The sequence below is a fragment of the Diadema antillarum genome, unplaced genomic scaffold, assembly GCF_040938485.1.
Source record: "Diadema antillarum isolate AM-2024a unplaced genomic scaffold, OU_Dant_1.0 scf00000201, whole genome shotgun sequence".
In the NCBI taxonomy this organism is placed as follows: Eukaryota; Metazoa; Echinodermata; class Echinoidea; order Diadematoida; family Diadematidae; genus Diadema; species Diadema antillarum.
The window spans coordinates 806,409-826,909 of record NW_027271090.1 but is presented as its reverse complement, the minus strand read 5'-3'; the positions used below and the strand labels follow the sequence as shown (position 1 = coordinate 826,909).

The following is a 20,501-nucleotide window of genomic DNA, read 5'->3' as shown; positions in this document are numbered from 1 at the left end:
ATAAGCGTAGGTTATCCACAACTAACCGATGACACTGAGATGTGACTTTACTGTATGATACAGTTCCTTTCATTTATAAGAGCGTGCAGTGACACTAGCCAATGTCAAAACAAGCAAAGATAACAAAATGTACATGTACAGAGAGAATGATCTAATGACAACAGCTTCTCTTTATCATTAAATGTCTAAATAGGTAGTTGAAACGTTGTCTTCCAATACCTTCCTCTTTGGATAGAAGTAGGTAAAGGCATTCTTAATTTGTGAATAAGTCGAAATTCCGTTTTGGACCACACGAAATCCCTTGTTGACGCCACTACCAGCAACCTTTGAACGGAGTACCTGCAGGTACATGTCTTTCGTACACACAGAGAAATTACGGTTCTAATTTGCACCCTAGAGGGTGCATATCGTTGTAACACCAGCGGCTCCATTTAGGGTTCTATTTTTGGGGGTGCTTATTTAGCACCCTATATTTAACACCATATATGGTGCATATTTGCACCCCTCCATTGGGTTCCCTTTCTGCACCCAATAGGGTTCATATCGTTGTAACACCAGCGGCTCCATTTAGGGTTCTATTTTTTGGGGTGCTTATTTAGCACCCTATATTTAACACCATATATGGTGCATATTTGCACCCCTCCATTGGGTTCCCTTTCTGCACCCCATAGGGTGAACAAAAATTCAGGTGCAAATTTGCACCCTTTCTGGTTCATATCGTTGTAACACCAGCGGCTCCATTTAGGGTTCTATTTTTGGGGGTTCTTATTTAGCACCCTATATTCAACACCCTATAAGGTGCAAATATGGACCTCTATACAGGGTTCCCCTTCTGCACCTCATACCTGCACCCATTATGGTTCATATTGTTATTGTTGCAATTTTGCACCCTATGGGGTGATAAAGTCACCGCAATATAGGATTCAATACAATTTGCACACGTCTCTATATAGGGTTACCTTTCTGCACCCCATATGGTGAAAATTATAACCTTTTTTTTAAAAACCAAAATAATTATATACTGGATGCCTTCACTGACTTCACAAACAATTACCTAAAGGTAACACTCCAGACATGAAGCAAAACAGCATGCATAGATTTACACACAGTTTCTCAGTCAATTAAATCCACAATCTTTCGAAAACTGAAGTCAGAGACTTCAATTCAACAACAAATAGAACATAAACATGATGAATACAGTGCATACTTACATATAAATTATTAACATTTTAATATATGTCTCATGGAAGAGGGACAAGTCAACAGCGATTTTCTTTTTCATGGTTTACTTTAAAGTGAACATCAAATATACATTGTATTTCTTCAAATTCTAATACGAGATGCATATTAACCTAAGATCATCATCTGCAACCCAACTTAAACTTGGCCCTCGCACCCACAATCGTTATGGTGACCGTGCTTTTTCCGTTTGTGCCCCCCTTCTTTGGAACACTCTCCCTACTCACATTCAGACCTCCACCTCCGTTGACATCTTCAAAAAGAAACTTAAGACTCATTTATTTTTAGAGCAGAATTAATGATTATGTAGGCCCTGTATGCATTTGTAGTAAATTATTTGTTATTCTAAGCTGATTTGTATGTTTGGTTGTTTAGCATTGTAAAGCGCTTAGAAACATGTTGTATTAAGCGCTAAATAAATATTTTATATTATTATTATATTTTGTCATAAAAAGGGCAATGTAAATCAAAAATGTATGAAATTTGGTCAGTACATTGAATAAGAAAAAAAAATCATTCTTTCCATCAAATGATTACTTTTTCTTCTTTTAAAGGAAGTTACCACATTGACAAAAAGCACTAATTCTTTTTATTTAAAAAATCCCTGAAGCTTAATGCAGAGTAATAGTAAACTATGTGACAAATATCTTTCACATTGTCCTTCTACTTCTAGAATGGATCATAGATATGTACCTTGAATTTACCGGTACATCTTACGTTAATCAAAAGCACCTTTATGACGCTCTTAGACATTAACAGCGATATGTCAACTCTGATTTCTCGTACACAAGTTATTGCCAAAACAATGAAGGGTATGGCAAAGTTCTGTCATATACATGTATAGTTGAAACTCACGACTTGTACTGACATATTCCATCCAATTCCAAGCTTGAGAGCTTGCGAATGTGCCCCATTATACAATTAGTATACTTCACATTTTGTTTTTCATATACGATTACACCAATGATAAGAAAGGTGAAAAAAAAAGAATAAAGAAATGAAGAATGCACATCTAAATTTGGTTACTTTTTTATGCACACAGCTAAAGATATGTCCCAGTTATAAATCTCGGGCAGAATAGCACATCTGAAAACACTTTCCATTGCATCAAAGTAACATTAACAATTCCACAGAAAATGTTACCTCAGAAAGGGGAAAATAAGGTTAACCAATCAGTGGTATGACAAACTGGACATAAAGAGGAAGGAATATGTCTTGTGAGACAAGTTTAAAAACAATTTTTTTTTGATACATTGTTTTTTTTTGAAGCGATGGAAACAAGAAGCACATTGTACTCAGTAGACCATAAATATAATTACACAATGTATGCAGTTTATCCCCAACATTCAAAATATTGTAAAGAGCAGTCAATTTTTCACATTTATAAAGCAGGTATTGGTATTGGCACCATCACAAGCATAATGATCAGGAGCAAAATATATCATTATTACTATTATTATCATTATTATTACTATTTTTATTATTATTATCATCATTATTATCATTATTACTATTACCATCAATATTTTACAGAGATTTATGATCATGCCTGAGAAATACCTCAAGTGTTGATGTTACAGTCTCACAACTCTTCCAATCATTTTAACACTTAATTTTCACCAAACCTTACACAAATATATCAGCACTTTATACAACCTACTTAAAGAAAGCTTAAAATTATAATCAGAGTTAGAGGGCAAGTCCACCTTCATATAGACCTACTGTACATGTGGATTGAGTGAATGCGCAGCAATAACCCAGTCCGGATATAGCTCATGTGCACATAGGTACAAATGACCTTTCATTTTTCTCAGTTGGTTAGGCACTTCACTCAATTCAAAGTGACATAATGCAGCAGCTTGCCCACCATAGCCATTTATGGAACTCATATTCAAACAAAGAATGAACCTAACCAGTGTAGATGAAGTGACCAACACTTAGGGAATCATCTATTTTACTAAGTGCTGTTTTGAATATGTTAACAAACTTTTTTTGTGTTAACATTGCCAAATACCAGGCTTGCTGTCAAGTGGATGCACTGGCAGGCACCATTTATAAGGATTCCATGAATAATCCTAGCATTACAGATGCTTATCTCAGTGAAATTAAAAAACCAACCTGTCTCTCGGTACAAATAACCTTTTTCTGCACATGCTCAAACTGGTACCCTGAACTGGCTTATACTATTAGAACACATCAGTAAAAAATTTGAAAAGCGGACATTCAGTTCAAAAGTTAATAATCTTTAAATTATTTGTGCAGTCGCAGCAGAGTGAGAAGAGTACTACAGTTTATGATGTCACATGTGTAGAACAATTCAAGGAAAACCTAAAGAGAATTTCACTTTCTTTTTTCTTTTAGGAAAAACATGCACATTTCCTCGACAAGTCACTGGCGTATGTAAGGGCAATGATAATAGTTTCTGCCCTCTTAAAGAGTGAAGTCCAGTGTTCTTTTATATGCAAAAAAAAAAGTAGATACGATATGTTGAGTTTTCTCAGGTTTTGGAACAAACTCTATTTTTCAATCCTTATATACATAAAGGGTTTGTGAGAAAAACCTGCTTTTGTCAAGTGTCACAAAGCTACTCCCCTTATGACATTGCATTGCCAGAGATTGCCCAAAATTGACATACATTGTGTTGCTGTCTACTACAAAAACCAGCAGGCGACTTATTTTCTTTTTTTGTTCCCTACTTAAACAATCAATTCAAAGTTGAAGCACTGAGGCTATCGATGGTGAAGAAATATCTAAAATATGAACAGTACAAACTAACCCCATCTAGTATGAAATATAATGGAAAGCATACTTTGATTATTTCATATCCATTAGCAGATTCATATTTTCATCCATAATCCACACTCCCCCCCCCCCAAAGAAAAAAAAAAGATAAAAGTGAATAGAAGTCAAGTTCTCTTTAGGATGTGTTTAAATTTGTAATTTGCAAGTTTGTTCTCTTGTATTTTTCTATTATATATTTCTTCAGAGTATTCTTGTAAATATTCAAGGCCAGTGCATTCTAAGAAAGGGAATAACCTGACAACAGTTTAGAAGACAGAATAAATAGCTATCGTTATCTATGAAATTAGACATTTTCACATATATTTTGCAAAAAAAAAATGCTAATCTTCATTTCATGGAGTGGCTTCATGCTCACCCTCGGCTAAAAACAGGGAGGTGATTAATTTCTGGATTAAAATGGAAAGATGTTTCTAGAGCCGTGGTGTTTAGCAATTCTAATGGGGGGGGGGGGGATTCAATGTGACCCGTCTCAAATTTTATATGGTTTAAACATACATGACATATAGGAGTCTCATTATTATGCCTCCGCCCTGAATGGTGCCGGAGGCATATGTTTTCAAGTTGCCTGTCTGTCTCCCGGTCTGTACGGATGTATCTACGGACAAATTGATGGGCTTTCATCAAACCTGGTTCAGGGATACTACATGATGCTGATGATCTTATTGGCTTTTGGACTATATCTGCTAAAAGTCAAAGAAAAAATTTGAAAATAACTTTTTTGCTACTTCTCTAGTCAGGGAAATCGGTGTACTCGTGTGTACTGGTTGGTTGGCGCATTCAGTTGGGTACAGCAAGGTTTCATCCTCTGCTTTCACAGGAAAGCCGCCTCCCAACTTCTTGTTCTCGTAGTCAAGGTATATCTGCTCCTCTGCTTCAGCAACCTGCAGCTTGGTCTTCATAGCTAATCTCATCTTACGCTGCATAAGTCGAAACTCCTCAAGCTCTAGTTTATGATGCGTTTCTATAGCTGCCAAATAGTATGCCCTTCTGGCCATCACTCTCAGAAGAACTGGCATGGCTTCCACACTGACTCAACGCCGAACCAGGATTGACATCCTGAACATCTTCCATCTCCAGCTCTGGCATCCTATATGGCTCACCAGTCTCTCGAGGTTGACCTGCATCACTCATCCTGAAGACCATTATTGAACTTGATGCATAGTGAACTCAATGATAAATAATCAATCAAACACAGGTCCCTTTGGCCCAGTATGAGACCAAGCTAACACCATGCATCAGCATGGATCAGCACGGTTCAACCTGTAATTGAATAGAACAAAGTTCAACATACAATCAATATTGGAATATCTACCTGCTAAAGTATGGGATCAAGTAGTTGTACTTCTGAAGTGATTTACCGTTTACATACCTTGTTTGTGTGACTTATTTTATGTCATGTCTAGCACATGCAACTTCTCCAGTCACACGTGGATATCATCTAAATTCACATATCGTGTATCATTGTTTATGCTCTGTGACTATGGCATTGCTAATTTATAACACACATTCTATTTTCGTTGATAGACAACAAGGAGTCAAGGCCAACCTAAATTTTCTGACTTCAATCTTCATACATGTCTTAAATTCTCCTAAATGAACCAGGAACACTATTTTTCTTCATTAGGCACATCATACATGCCTACATCGTTCTTTCCGTCAACTTCACAGAAACCAATATCCAAAGTGAGCCTCAACTCGGCTCAAACGTAATAATTCCCATTAACGAAAATGATGCGACTATATCCGGTCACCTATTTACGTACGTACCTTGGTAACTGCGTCCAGCAGCCCCATACGCACAGCGTAATTACGCTATGCGTATGGGGCTGCTGGTCTTTGTTAGTACCTTGGTAGAGGCTTTCCGTGTTACCGTGCACTTTCATTGACTTATTCGCTATGCTTTACAGTATGTATGATCGCACTTCTGACATGTTAGTACACATGTACCTCGATACAACTCTTTCGCATCAGTTTTCACCACTCAGCATTCTATGAGCATAATTCACACATATCATAATCGAATACTGTGAAATATTTTCAACGGAATTACAGTACAATTATCTACTCACAACGTTTGGCTCATCAAAAAGATTAATTCATCATCCCAACCTCACGGTCGTCTGTCCATTCAAAAGGGGAACGTCAGTAGTATGCACGTACGCACGTATACCGCGCGACCTACGGCGTGGCGTGCGCATGCGATTTTAGCTTTGCCATTGACCAAGTGCTCAACGGTCCACGCGTGCACGCATAATACGTGTACTTGTACTCGTTTGCTTTCTCTCTATGATAACGTCATTGAAATGATTATTCTTGATCCCGGTGCGAGAAGAAAAAACAAATGTTTAATTCAAGTAGTAATTTTTTTAGTACAGTATTACTGATGACACTGTTACTCTTTAACAACGTGTAGTTATATTTTCAAATAAAAATATACGATAATATCCCAAAATAGTGTGGCATTTTAAGCAAACACCATTCAACAACCACATGTCAGCTTTCGGGAAAGACTATGGAATGGTTCCAAATTAGAACCCTTAAGACTTGGCTCCCTTTAGGGTTCGGATTTGCAACCCTATATCCATCCCGAACCCTATAAGGTGCCACTTAGTTAGATTTGCTCGTAGGGTGCAAATAAGAACCCTAATAGAACCCTAATTTCTCTGTGTGTAATGTCATTTTGCTTCTTGTTGACTCCTTTACAACTGAATTTGTCAGAAGCACCAAAACAGTAGTAAGTTTTACTGCAGAGCGCTATTATCCCATCCCCCTCCCACTCTACTTTGAATAACCCAGGTGTCCTCTTGTCATATCGAGCATTCTCGGGGGTATCGTTTCGAGGAAACCAGTGTGCCTTGTTGTTTTCATACTTCTGTCTCATATTGGGCTTGATTATGTTATCAAACGACTCAGACGAAATGGCGATATAAGCGGAGTCCGTATCCATTTCGCACATTTGAAAGTCTGACGGATCCACGTATTCCAAGAGAAAATCGTAATAAAACTGAAGCATACGTAGTTTTGCTAATTGGTAGACGGCATGACCGATCTGAACAGGAAGGTCCATGTTAATCTTTCTCTTCGCCATATCAACCTCGTAGCAATTGTCTGAGATGGGGTTCAAGTCCCGGAAAAATGTGTCATTGATGTGTTTCTCGGCTTTTTTCCCGTCGCAAACATTGACATTTCGATGTCTTTCCTTATTTGTAATAGTTTTACCATAGGACGAGTTGCCGATTAGTTTCATGGTGTCAGCTATTATACTCTTAGAGGGATCAATATCACCCCTACGTCGAGCATTTGACACGCTTTCGCCAAAGTGTTTGAAGCAGGCAACGGGCTTGTACTCCACAAATTGGTGTATCTTGGATACGACCAATCCATGGCGAAGATACCATTGGAGTAGAGGTGTGTACAGTAGAATGTTTTGACCAAACATACTACCAATTAAGCTACGCCTAGGAGTGTTCATGATGTCATGTTCCTTGGCGTAGGATCCCATCACGTCCCCGATATCTTCTCTAGATATGTCTACATTCTTAAAAATTGGACACATTTCTGAAAAGTGTTCTTTGAGATGATCAGGCACATGGATATCACACTGAACGAACCCAAAGAGAGCACCATGTTGAATAGCAGAGAGAAGATTCTCTTGGGTCAACCCATGACGGTATTTAGGGGGAGGAAACCTTTCCGTGAGAAAAGCGCCTAGTTTTGGATCAGTTTTGCGCATTTCTTTATATTCACACTCCCAGATGGAAATGTATTCGTAACCCAGACTTTGTACGTATCGCCGTTTTTCCTCGGTTTTTTCCAACAGTTCCTCCATAGTTTTTCCCAGTTTAGTGTTCCTTGTACGACCTTTATTGAGATGACAAGAATGCCCATGGAAGTAGCATCCATGAAATTCAAATACTTGTTTGGTTTCGGCACAAAAGCCATCCACGGGAAGCTGGAGATGTCCGATTTTCTTTTCAGAATAATTACCAGCATGTCGAATGGGAATTTGTCGACAAAAACTTTCGTATTCTAACCACTCTTGGGAGATCGGATGCCTATTATCTGGCTTAAAGTCATTCTCGATACGTCGTCTTACATAGTGGCCTGTTGGCATTCTTTGCATAATTGCGTGTAAATACAACGCATTTGCGTCAAAACCAACTATCTTTTTGCATGGCTTACCCCCACGAATTTTTGTTACGTTACGCTCATGATACCTATGAAAAATGATAGACGGACCTCCCACCAAATTATCACGAAATGTGTAATAGAGATCCTTGTCTTTCTCCGAGATCAAGCTAAAGTGTGCCTCTGGGCTACATTTTATCAGATACTTCATGGTAAGTCCAGGAACTGAAATACCGTCTTTGAACAGATCGATTTTGAGATTCATATAGAACTCACGCATCTTCTCCACAGCTTCAATGAAAGGTGTAACGTCGAGATTATTGTACCATATCAAATAATCTCTCAGGCAAGACATCTTATTTTCTTTCCAGATGCGCTGACAGTATTCATACTGCTCTCTTGAAAAGGAGGTATGCTTGAGATTATCCCTGAAAGCTTCGATAGGGGGAAGTTCAGATTCATTCAGTTTATCGAGGCAATCCACCCAGCCATGCGGAAAGTAACCTTTCCCCTGTTCGCAGTCATACGCCTTTAGAAATGCTGCGTACGAAAATCCAGGGGCAAGAAAATTTGAAATATCTAAGAACTGGAGATGTTGCGACTTCAGAGCCATGTGATTATGGTTTCGCTTTATGACAAAGTCGACCGAATCATACTTCAAAAGTGAAGGATAGAGAAATTGTTTAATGGCATTAATGTCATACCTCCCCGAATTAAACCCAACCACAGGCAGTTCTTCGATGTGATTGACAAATCGTTGCTTTAGTCTCATGAGATGGGTTGCTTTCTTAGGCTTTTCTTTGTTTTTCTTTTGCGAGGTTTCAAATTCTTGTATTTTCAGATCTAATTTTTCTGTGACGTCCTTGTAGAAAGATTGAAGCAACGAATAAGAACTCCGACTAATTTCTAACATATACATCACAGTGTCATCGATTAGTTTTTGTGAGTCTCCATCGGACACTTGACAAAATGGTTCTGTGTATCCGGGAACATTTGAGTTAACGCTTACACTCATCGGAATATGTCTAGAGCTATACTGTAATTTGTCAGTTGGTGTATCATTCAGGTTGTTGCTGTTTTCTATCTTTTCTAGGTAGGACTCCATGTCGAAGGTAGCAAAATAAGGAAAGTATCTGCGCTCTTCTTCAACCAGAATCCCTTCATCAGCCAACTCTTCCCATATTGTCAATGGATTGTGAAATGTAGCTCTTCCCTTAGGGAAAACATGCTTAGTGGCCGTAGAAGTACACATTTTTTCGTGTCGATGGAGTGTCTTTCGAGTTTTCCAAAATTTATTGCATGTACGGCATTGATAGTTTTGGCAATAACGTTCAATATCGGAGATGTAGCTGAAATGATTTTCGTATAGATTTACATACATAGTATCTGGAAATTTGTCCAGTCCCCGTCGGACGAGTTTAGCGGCTACTGCTACATTATCATTGTCTGCCAGTTTCTTTTCACATTCTGTCACACCTTCATCATCACTACATTGTACTGGTTGTAACTCATACACCATAATATTGATCTTAAAGAACTCTTCCACTTTATTCAAATGACCGAGTCTAACGCCTGAAAACTCTGAGGTGGAAACATGAGGTAGGCCTGTGTACTGTTTCAGCAATTGTTTGGCCTTGGTTTCAAGACCTTCAGACTTTTCCCCCTGAAAGAGAGCTAGGCATCTAAAAAGACATAGGTTATCATTATACACCCGGCCATCCCTTCGGCTACTGACTAACGAAACAATGGCCTGGTTATTCTGTACATAAGCTGGGAGATCTATCCCTTGGCCAATGGGATGATCTGTGAGACAAAATACATAGAACGTCACATTTGTGATATGCTGAACCACCCATTTGGAATTTGGGCGAAGTGTTCGAGCATATTCCAGAACATCTTCTTTCAGAAATGTATCCAGAAACTCTTGAAATGACGATTTGTTAGTAACGAGGGCAGGCTCGTTGAGTACTTTAGTGTTTCTACTGGCATAGAAATACCGACACTCGCTAGTTTCATTGTTACAGAGTACGAAACCGTAAGACGCATTAATCTTGAAAACTGAAGACTGCTGTTCAAACACTTTTTGTGCCTTTTCTCGAAGACTTTCGTTGTTAAGGTTTGGAAGATGAAAGTTGTAAAAGCGATGAACTCTGCCAAACGACTGTCTGTCTTGAATGTCAAGCCAATGTTCCCTGTACACTTGGGCGGCGCAGCTTTCAGGGTCGATGTATGGAGGAATGTCGATAATCGGCATCAAGTCAGGCTGTACGCGACGTCCTGAAAATGGGGTGCATTGATTTATGCATAATAAATCATCATTTGTTGCACTAATATAATCAAAAGCCTATTTGCTCGGCTAACTAGAAAATGTATCGCAGTATTATTCTTGAAATCAACAACCAAATGATACAAATGAATTGTAGGTCGGTCTATATTTTGTTACATGACAATTGAGTTTTTTCTTTTCTTTTTTTTTTTTTTTTTTTACAAACAAAGAAGCAAACAAATTTTGAGTTAATCTAGGCCTTCCACTGTATATATGACTATTTGACGTTTGTTGTATATTTGATTAAACTTGGATATATCCTCGCAAAAAAAAAAATAAAATCGAGCAGTTGGAAACCATGTAAAGCAAATTCATTACATAAAGACAACAATGCAGAATGGTCACACGCTTATTTGCATAGTGCGATGTCTCGTACTGATCATTACGCTACTAAGAAGTTTGTGCTTCCTCTTGTTCTTCATTATAAATCAAGGGAGAACTGACAAGATTTTGTAAGAAACAACTAACTCATTATTTTTGCTGTGTACAAGTGTGTAGATATCGAGATATATAATGTATCTATAATTTTCACCCATCTTTACAATGATATATGCAGTAGGGGCTGTTCTTGTTTAGTCTAGCATTTTCTTTTTTTTTTATTATTCTTAAGTGCATACTACTGCCTAAAATATCTACACAAACTGATAACCATTTGATATTCAGTTCAAGCATTTTGATTATCCCACAAATTGGTAGCCATTATCTTCACAGTTGTAATCAATCACGACATATAAAATGTATTATACTAAATTATAAATTCTAATAAAGTTGTTGTTTATGTACTTACTCTTTGCTTGGTTTCCTTGTTGTTCAGGTGTTCGCTTTTTGGGTGCTTTTGGAAGAGTCCGGTGTTGATGGGAATCCAGATGTTTCATAAATTTCTCACGTTGGTAATATGTCCGTCCACATGTATGACACAAATAGCTATCTCTCTGGCGATGTGTTTTCACGTGTTCATCAAGATGCTTCTGTTCTATGAATTGTGCATCACACTGTGAGCAAGTTAGACGCCCGTCTTCACCATCCGTTTTCACGTTATTCGGATTTTGGTGGGTTTTCATGTGTCGTTTGAGACTATCGGGCCGACTGAAAGCTTTTCCACACAAATCACACACATGCAATACTCTCTGTTCTTGATGAAATACACGATGGTGGCGCAACAAATTCTTTTTCTCCGTGAAATTTGCGCTGCAAAACTCGCAGCTAAATTTCCGACAGACGTCTTCCATGGTGGCTTTAGTATTTTGTCTCTGTAAGAATACAGGCAAGTGTAATCAACAAAGATGGCACAAAATGGGTATATAAACACGTTTCTTTCTTGAACTCTTAGAGGTCCGTGCTCCACAAATGCCAAAGGCTGAATGAACCTGAACCCGAGTAAAGGAGGGTTATAACTCCCGCCCCATATCAGGCGAAGCGGTCATTTCCTACGGTTACGTAATAATATTATCACGCTCGAATGATTCCTGGCAACTGCACACACCATAGCACATAGCATATAGTTTAACATGCAATTCCAGACACTCACCTCCATTACTGCACAAGCTTGTACATGGCCAAACAAGATACGGTGTAGACAGTATAAAAAGTACTGGTAGTCTTGCTCACGTATGATATTCATGTCCACTTTACTTGATAGCATCATGCACACTCAAGTATACCGTAAGATGTGAATGCACTAAACTTTTCCACAACATACGAGCTTCAACAGTCCTGCGTTTTAAGACTATCAAATTAATGTAAAGCTTAATGTACAAAAATTATTAAAGTGAAGCACTAATAAATGCTAAATTAAAAGCAGGTTCGAAAAAAAAATGGTGGTCGGTCAACAAAGAAGCCTTTTCTAAATCGTTAAGGCCTTATTTCTTATGTATACATGTAACAGAAGTGTAGTTAAGGTGATTTCTTTTTGTTTATGTCATTGATCTGTAATTGTGTGAATCATGTTACTACAAATGCATTTGTTGTTTTATTTTGTGTATATACAGGGGCGCCATTGTAAAGCAGTTAGCAAACTGAATGTGTCTACCCTGTCTTATTCTTAAAAGAAAACATGAATAACAATAATAAAAAATGATAATAACAAGCTCAGACGTGTTGAGCAAAAAAACAAGTACAATGAAAAAAAAAAAAGTTTGCGAAATTCAAAAGAAAAAAAAAACAATTCAAGGATAAATGACCACAACACCACACATTTTACAACGATTTCAATAACTAAAAACAACAAAATACGAATGAATGCGAGAAATATAAATTAATTCTAATTCGACTCGTGAACAAGATTATACTCATCAATATTACGATGTCTATAGGATATCCGTTAGATCAAACTAAGAAAAAAAAACTATCGGATATCTTACTCTCTTTTTATTGTTGTTTGTTTATTGGTATTTATTTGTTCTTTAAATTGTCTCGAAACAGCATACTGCGCCAAAGATTCTACAAACATCGACCAACATCATCACTCAGCAACTATCGCAGCAACAAAAATGCGCCAATCCAATATGCTTTATAGGGAAACAGGATGAGACCGACCTATCCAGTGTCGTGATATATATTATTTAAACCTACTCCAAAGTAGAAAGTAGCGGTCATCTGTCATCTATTCACTACAAATTCAGCGTGCTACGATACAATGAACAATTTTTTCTTTAGCTGGGATTTCTTTCTTTTTGATATTCAAAATTCATTGGAAAATTCAATTTCATCTTCGTGTTGAAATTGCTCACCTAGAATGTCTGAGGGTAATGCAGGCGATACGCTCCACAACCACCAAAGGCCGAACTCGAGTAAGGGGAGTTAAAATTCACCGCCCCACTTCAAGGAAAGCGGTCATTCTACGGTTACGTAATACCATAACGCGTAAATGATTTCTGGCCCCGGCTTCCTGTGAATATCTGCGGGTAATGCAAGCGAATATGCTCAAAAACAATGTAAAGGCCGAATGAACCTGAACTGGAGGGAAGGAAGGATAAATTTCCCTCACCACTCCATAGAGACCAGTCATTCCCTACTGGTTACATAATACCATTGACTTTTCTGGCCACTGTACGAAAGATACACTGTACCACTGCGTTTATTATGCACAGGCACTTTCAAACCTTCGCCTCCATGGTTGCACAAGCTCGCACGATCAAAGGTTGATCAAAACACGCATCATTATCAAAAAATACTGGTAGTCTAGTTCACGTATGGTGGTCGCGTTCAATTTAGTTAATATGTGATTGTCACGCATAATCGAGTGAAATACTCAATAAAGCATGGATTCATATTCAACAGCATATTATATACGAACTATGGTTGAAATAGTGTACGATTCAAGTGATGCATTGACGTATTTTGAAGAAGAAAGAAACTCTGGGTCCATTTGTATAGATACTTGATTTGTAAGTTGAATAGCTATACATATTGCGTATACATAATAAATCAATTGATGCTGTTAATTTTGTTTTTCTTTCTTCCTTTTTTTTTCTTTCTTTCTTCATGTGTATTATGTAGGCCGAATCTAACGCAATAGATTCGAGTCATTTAAAACTTCCTAGTATTTTGCTATTCATTGAGGTTATACATCATGATCCGTTACGCCCTCAAAATGTTGTTAGGTAGTATATCCTATCCGTTGTGCCATATGAACGATCGATAATAAAGATCACTTTGCTTCATGATACTTCATACGAGGCTCCAGGCAAAAACTTCATGGATTGCAGGTTACATGTACTTTCACGAAAAAACAAAAAACAAAACAAAAACAAAACAAAAAACAAAATAAGAAAAAAAAAAGAAAAAAAATTATAAAAAGATTGTCATTACAGCACATACATGTATATTCATGCATACAGCTCCACATACGCCCACCCTTTCTCAAAAACAACAGCAGCAACAACGACAAAATGTAAGGCTCCACATCTCATAGTCAAAGCGCTTGCAAAGGCCCCACCCTCATCTTCCTGAAAAGAAAAAAGACAACAGCAAATGTACTGCTCCACATATCTGGTAGCTTAATTGTAGAGGCTCCATCCACCCTCACCTTTCTACATTTAATACAGTAACAAACGTGGCGCTCCACATCTCCCATAGCTTGTAAAGGCTCTACCCTCACCTTCCTAATAAAAGACAATAACAACGAATATAGCGCTCCACATTTATCAGAGCTTGTAAAGACACTTACCCTCCTAAATAAAAAAAAAATGACAACACTAATAACGATAATATAGTGCTCACATCTCATGTGATAGCCGCAGCGCTTGTTAAGGCTCCACGCTCACCTTTCTAATATCAAAGGAAAGATAACAACAACAACAACAACAACCACAGATGTAACCCTCCACATCTTATGGTCGCATCGCTCGCCAAGGCTCCATGCCACAAGTATTCAGATTCGTGATACGCTAATTTGCATATTATTTACGAATACAGCATCGGCGATACTACGGTTTCATACATATTCGTAAGGCTCCACAGCTATTAAGAACTCTCATCTTTCCTTTTAGAACAAAATAATCGTAACGCTCCACAGCGCATTGTGACAGCGCTAAAGGCTCCGCACATACCTTCCTAAAACAAGCAAAGAAACAAACAAACTAAAAGTAAGTGCAGCGCTGAGTCCACATCTGATAGTCACATCGCTTGTCAAGGATTGATGTTCATGGAAAGCTAATTTGCATATTCACTGATAAATCATCACTACGACCTAATGCATACACATCAGGCTCCAAGGCTAGAACTCTCACCTTTCCTCTAAGAAACGAAAATAAATGTAGCGCTCCACATGTCATAGTCACAACACTCAAGGCTCTACGCCCAACTTTCTAAACAAGAAAATAAATAAACACACAAACAAAAAGTAAGTGTAGTGCTCCACATCGTCACCGCGCTTGTCAAGGCTCCACGAACGATAGATTTGCGTTCATGGAAAGCTAATTTGCATATTCACTGATAATCATCGGCGATATTACGGCCTCATGCATATGCATCAGGCTCCACAGCTAGAACTCTCACCCTCCCTCTAAGAAACGAAATAGATGTTACGCTCCACATGTCATAGTCACAACCCTGAAGGCTCCACACTCACTTTCCTTTAAAAAGTCAACAACAACAATAATAACAGCAAAGGTAGTGCTCCACATATCATGGTCGTATCGCTTGCCGAGGCTCCACACAACCAACCTTCACGCTGATTTACATATTCGCAAATAAATCGAGACTTAACCTCAAGCATATTCTTTAGGCTCCACACAACGCTCGCCTTTCCTCAAAAAAAAAAAAACAACAAACGAACAAAACATCGCTTGCCATACGCAAGGCTCCACGCTTACATTTACGTTCGTGGCAAGCTGATTTACATCGTCCAGAATTCATCGTCGCGACATCAGCAACCTCGTACATATTCACAGTCCTGACAGCTCCACAACACCGTCAAGCTTTCATAATCTTATCTAAAGGATGGGCTCATTTCCCCCTTATTAACGCTATCTAATCCTACCAGCAAATAATGACATCATACATATTCATGTATGATTGTATCTCATGCATATCTATCGTATGACGTCATCATCTCATGCATATTTATCATGTGGAGCCAAGGTGGAGCTCCACCGGCTCCACCGGCTCCACCGGCTCCACCGGCTCCACCGTGGTGCCGAGGGGAACATATATATACTACTCATGACATCCCATTGAAGCATGTACAAACTCTACATTACAATACACGTTTCAAGGGGATGTCCAAGAAGTTAGACTTACGACGGTTTCATGAAACGCAGCCCAGATCTAGATCTACTGCGTAATAATAGTCATTACGCTGGATTTGCTTCAATAGCGTTCCTGTGTATCAGTGGGTGTTGGGCACCGCTAGATCTTTCCTACATGAGAGGAAAATAATTTTTGAAATTTCACTTTCAGCTCTGAATCCCCAGCCCGAATTGTGGCAAAGTAGGAGTTATCTCGCTTTGGGCAATTTTGTTGTCTGTTTTTGACTGCTCAACAGTGAATGTTCGCTACAGTCCCGCATAAATTTGGCCCTATGACTATGAGTATGAGTGATGCAAATCATTAGTTATCTTCAGATAAGCTTGTACATGTCATGTGTAAGTGGGCATGCAAATGCACTCATAGGAACTTGGTAATGTAGGGTTGTGTAGAACAAAGTTTCCTTGTTGGAGTAGTCGGATAGACTTCCCTAACACTAATAATATTTCAAGTCATACCCATTTTCTTGCAATCAGTTTTAGCGGGAGTTACAAGGAAATCTTGTCGAGTAGTCAAAACAGACATCAAAATTTCACTTTGATAGCAAGATCAGACCCCGACTGCCGGGGTGGGGGGGGGGGCACTCACTAACCTAATATAATAATGGTATACTCGGTCTTGGGTGTGCTGCTCAGCTCAGATGGGTCACTTTTTTTGAAGAAATCCCTAACGTTACGTTAAACATGGCCTGGGTTGTAATTTTTAGTCAGAAAATTCCTAAACATGCCTAACAATTTTCAAAATCTGTAATTTTATTGTTTAGAGTACACTCCCAAGGTGCAAAATCCCTGTTTTGAATCAGAAAATCCCTAATAATGGATGCCCTTTTGTAGTCTACCAAGATGATCCTTACAATAGCGTATGGAATGTATGGTATTACCGGACACTTTTGACGCCGTCGCGAAACCGCAAATTTGACTTCGGAGGCCGACGAACACAAGAGCCCCCGGATAAAATACAGACCAGTGGAGAACCCTGCACATGGATGAGTTTGCATGGACAGACAAAGGGAATACACACAAAAGCCTATAGATGCTAATCCATGCCTATTTGCACTGTTTTTCCTATGAAGTTTAGTTATCTAAGATAACCTCATAGGTTATAACCAATGAGGTTGTCTAAGACTAAGATAACCTCTTAGACATAGTTACTATAAGTGGGAAAAACTAAATTAATGGGATAAGAGATATTCTATAATTTATTTTTTCTCTAGAGAAAATTAATGAACATAGTTTGCTACATGTACATTTCTCCACAATTAAATTCAGAAGGATATTGATAAGAAGAAACAGAAACACTTTGCCAATATGGATTTTATATGTTATTAGCAAAATATGATCAAAATAACTTCTTTCCGATGTCTGTATGTTGGATAATTTTTTCAATAGAAAACACATGTCCGGTAATACAATGCTCTGTTCCAGGTCACCAAAACACAGCATCTATAGGCTTTTGTGTGTATTCCCTTTGTCTGTCCATGCAAACTCATCCATGTGCAGGGTTCTCCACTGGCCTGTATTTTATCCGGGGGCTCTTGTGTTCGTCGGCCTCCGAAGTCAAATTTGCGGTTTCGCGACGGCGTCAAAAGTGTCCGGTAATACCATACATTCCATACCCTATTGTAAGGATCATCTTGGTAGACTACAAAAGGGCATCCATCATTGCACCTTGGGAGTGTACTCTAAACAATAAAATAAAGACCGAGTATACCATTATTATATTAGGTTAGTGAGTGCCCCCCCCCCCCCCTCCTCGGCAGTCGGGGTCGGATCTTGCTAAGTGAAATTTGTCTGTTTTGACTACTCGACAAGATTTCCTTGTAACTCCCGCTAAAACTGATTGCAAGAAAATGGGTATGACTTGAAATATTATTAGTGTTAGGGAAGTCTATCCGACTACTCCAACAAGGAAACTTTGTTCTACACAACCCTACAGTACCAAGTTCCTATGAGTGCATTTGCATGCCCACTTACACATGACATGTACAAGCTTATCTGAAGATAACTCATGATTTGCATCACTCATACTCATAGTCATAGGGCCAAACTTATGCGGGACTCTATATTATAGCAAACATTCACTGTTGTGCAGTCAAAAACAGACAACAAAATTGCCCAAAGCGAGATAACTCCTACTTTGCCACAATTCGGGCTGGGGATTCAGAGCTGAAAGTGAAATTTCAAAAATCATTTTCCTCTCATGTATGAAAGATCTAGCGGTGCCCAACACCCACTGATACACAGGAACGCTATTGAAGCAAATCCAGCGTAATGACTATTATTACGCAGTAGATCTAGATCTGGGCTGCGTTTCATGAAACCGTCGTAAGTCTAACTTCTTGGACATCCCCTTGAAACGTGTATTGTAATGTAGAGTTTGTACATGCTTCAATGGGATGTCATGAACTTATATTTATGACGGTTTCATGAAACGCAGCCCTAACTTAGAAGGTTATCTTCAGATAAGCTTGTTCATGTATTAAGTGGATTTGGATGGTAATGTATTGGAGAAAATTACCATCGCAGAAAGATACACGTGGGACTGAACTAACGTTAAGTTGGACGCCAGTGGCAGTGACAGATGCAAGAATGTCCAGTGATTTGCTTCCAATAGCGTATCAGACCACTAATATTGTGCAGGCCTAACGTTAATCGATTCACTTTAGTTATAGGCATTTGTTATAAAGCAAAAAAAAAAAAAAAAAAGAAAAAAATAAGAGTTTATAATAAACTTACAAGTCTTACCGCTTTCGAAATTTCGTTGTCTGACCCTTCATTCAAATACCGGTATATGCGGGATTCAAGATGGCGCCCTTCTAAAGAGCATGTTCTCGAGCCTCGCTTTATTTTTTTCCCAACAATTTTTGTTTTAAGGCCAGTCCAGACCGTTCTCGTTAAGTTTATTCTAACTGTTTGTGTTCATGGCCGAGAAGAGGTTTTTGTCGCCCACCAAACACCCCGGAGGAGGAGGTAAGAAGCCCAAAAGTCTGAATTTCAATTCGCCAGTGACTGAGAAGGTTAAAGCACGTAATACCAGTCTTGATTTTCATGAAAAGGCTTGTGAGGAGAGATTCACCAGTTTGGAAAAAGAGCTTTCACAAGCACTCGTCAAGATCGATGACTTGGAGAACAGGTCGCGAAGGAATAATTTGGTGTTCTTTAATCTCCCAGAAGGAGAAGAAACGGATGCTGCAGGGGGTTGTGGGGAGCTGATCTCATCACTCCTATCGTCCATCGATGAAGCCATTGGTGATGCCAAGATCGAGAGAGCTCATCGCACCCCGCCAGGGCCACCACCAATCCCGTATGCACCAGAATGGCAACCAGCGCCCAAAGGATCGACCAATACATGTGTGCTTTGGATCGTTCCAGTATCGAGCCAAAGTAAGGAAGGCCTGCATCGCTGCATTCAAGGGTGGATTCAAGTACAAGGAGAGAAAGATATTTGTAGCGGAGGACTTCAGCCAGCGCATTCAAGCACGCCGTAGAGCGCTCCTTCCACAGTTAAAGAAGCTACAGCAAGAAGGAAAGAAAGCATTTTTCGTCTACCCCGCGACCATCAAATATGTCCAAGACAACCTACTGAGGTTTACAAGCCAAGTGTTTGAAGTATGTAACAGAGGCTTCAGGTTACTATGTTACCCCAGTATGTTATTTGTTACATCACAGCTTTGTGTTGTGTGTATGTGTGATGTTTGTTTGCTTGTTGTTTTTGTGTGTCTCCTCGTCTTTTTGTCTTGTCTCCCTTGCCCATTTTACAGATTCTTTCTGTTTTTATGACATGTTTTTTTTTAAACTACTGATTATGGGAATACTGAATTGTTAAATCCTTTGATATTTGAAATTTATAGATGATGAGTATGAATATGATTTCTTTTAATTGTCGAGGTTTAACAGATGATTTTAAAAGAAAGAAAGTGTTTATGTTTCTACATCAAAAGCAGTATGATATAATTTATTTACAGGAAACTCACTCACTGAAAGGGGATGAGTCCTTTTGGAAAACACAGTGGGGTGGCCAAGCTAATTTTTGTAGTTTTCAGTCGAGAAGCAGGGGGGTTGCAATCTTATTTAAACCTTCTTTGAAAGTGAAGATTTGTAGTAGTTTACTTGATGATGATGGTAGATTTATTATGTTGGAGGTAGAAATAAATGAATTTAAGTATATTTTGGTTAATATTTATGGTCCAAACGATGATAGTCCAGTCTTTTTTATGGAAGTGTTTAATAAACTGGACGAAATAGGAAATTCTAGTATT

General features: G+C 38.6%; 2 protein-coding genes across 2 annotated transcripts; both read right to left on the bottom strand.

Moving 5' to 3' along the window:
* Positions 1-177: 177 nt before the first annotated feature.
* Positions 178-7,451, bottom strand: LOC139723846 (uncharacterized). Its single transcript, XM_071635055.1, has 2 exons — positions 6,714-7,451; positions 178-361 (listed from the first exon to the last, which is right to left on the bottom strand). Exons 1-2 carry the CDS (start codon positions 7,286-7,288, stop codon positions 178-180), a joined length of 759 nt encoding a protein of 252 aa, XP_071491156.1. The 5' UTR covers positions 7,289-7,451.
* A 1,651-nt stretch (positions 7,452-9,102) lies between these two features.
* LOC139723805 (uncharacterized) lies at positions 9,103-12,303 on the bottom strand. The gene is made up of 3 exons (XM_071635012.1): positions 11,283-12,303; positions 9,989-10,446; positions 9,103-9,144 (listed from the first exon to the last, which is right to left on the bottom strand). Exons 1-3 carry the CDS (start codon positions 11,722-11,724, stop codon positions 9,103-9,105), a joined length of 942 nt encoding a protein of 313 aa, XP_071491113.1. The 5' UTR covers positions 11,725-12,303.
* Positions 12,304-20,501: the final 8,198 nt, after the last annotated feature.

Excerpts from the sequence above, each read along its gene's own strand:
- LOC139723846 (XM_071635055.1), bottom strand. The coding sequence starts at position 7,288 with ATGAAACTAATCGGCAACTCGTCCTATGGTAAAACTATTACAAATAAG. Across the intron at positions 362-6,713 it reads AACAAGAAGCAAAATGACAT|TACGAAAGACATGTACCTGC; the intron begins TACACACAGAGA and ends TTTCTCTGTGTG.
- LOC139723805 (XM_071635012.1), bottom strand. The coding sequence starts at position 11,724 with ATGGAAGACGTCTGTCGGAAATTTAGCTGCGAGTTTTGCAGCGCAAAT. Across the intron at positions 10,447-11,282 it reads ACAAGGAAACCAAGCAAAGA|GACGTCGCGTACAGCCTGAC; the intron begins GTAAGTACATAA and ends CCCCATTTTCAG. Across the intron at positions 9,145-9,988 it reads TCACAAATGTGACGTTCTAT|AACCATTTTGTCAAGTGTCC; the intron begins GTATTTTGTCTC and ends CCGGATACACAG.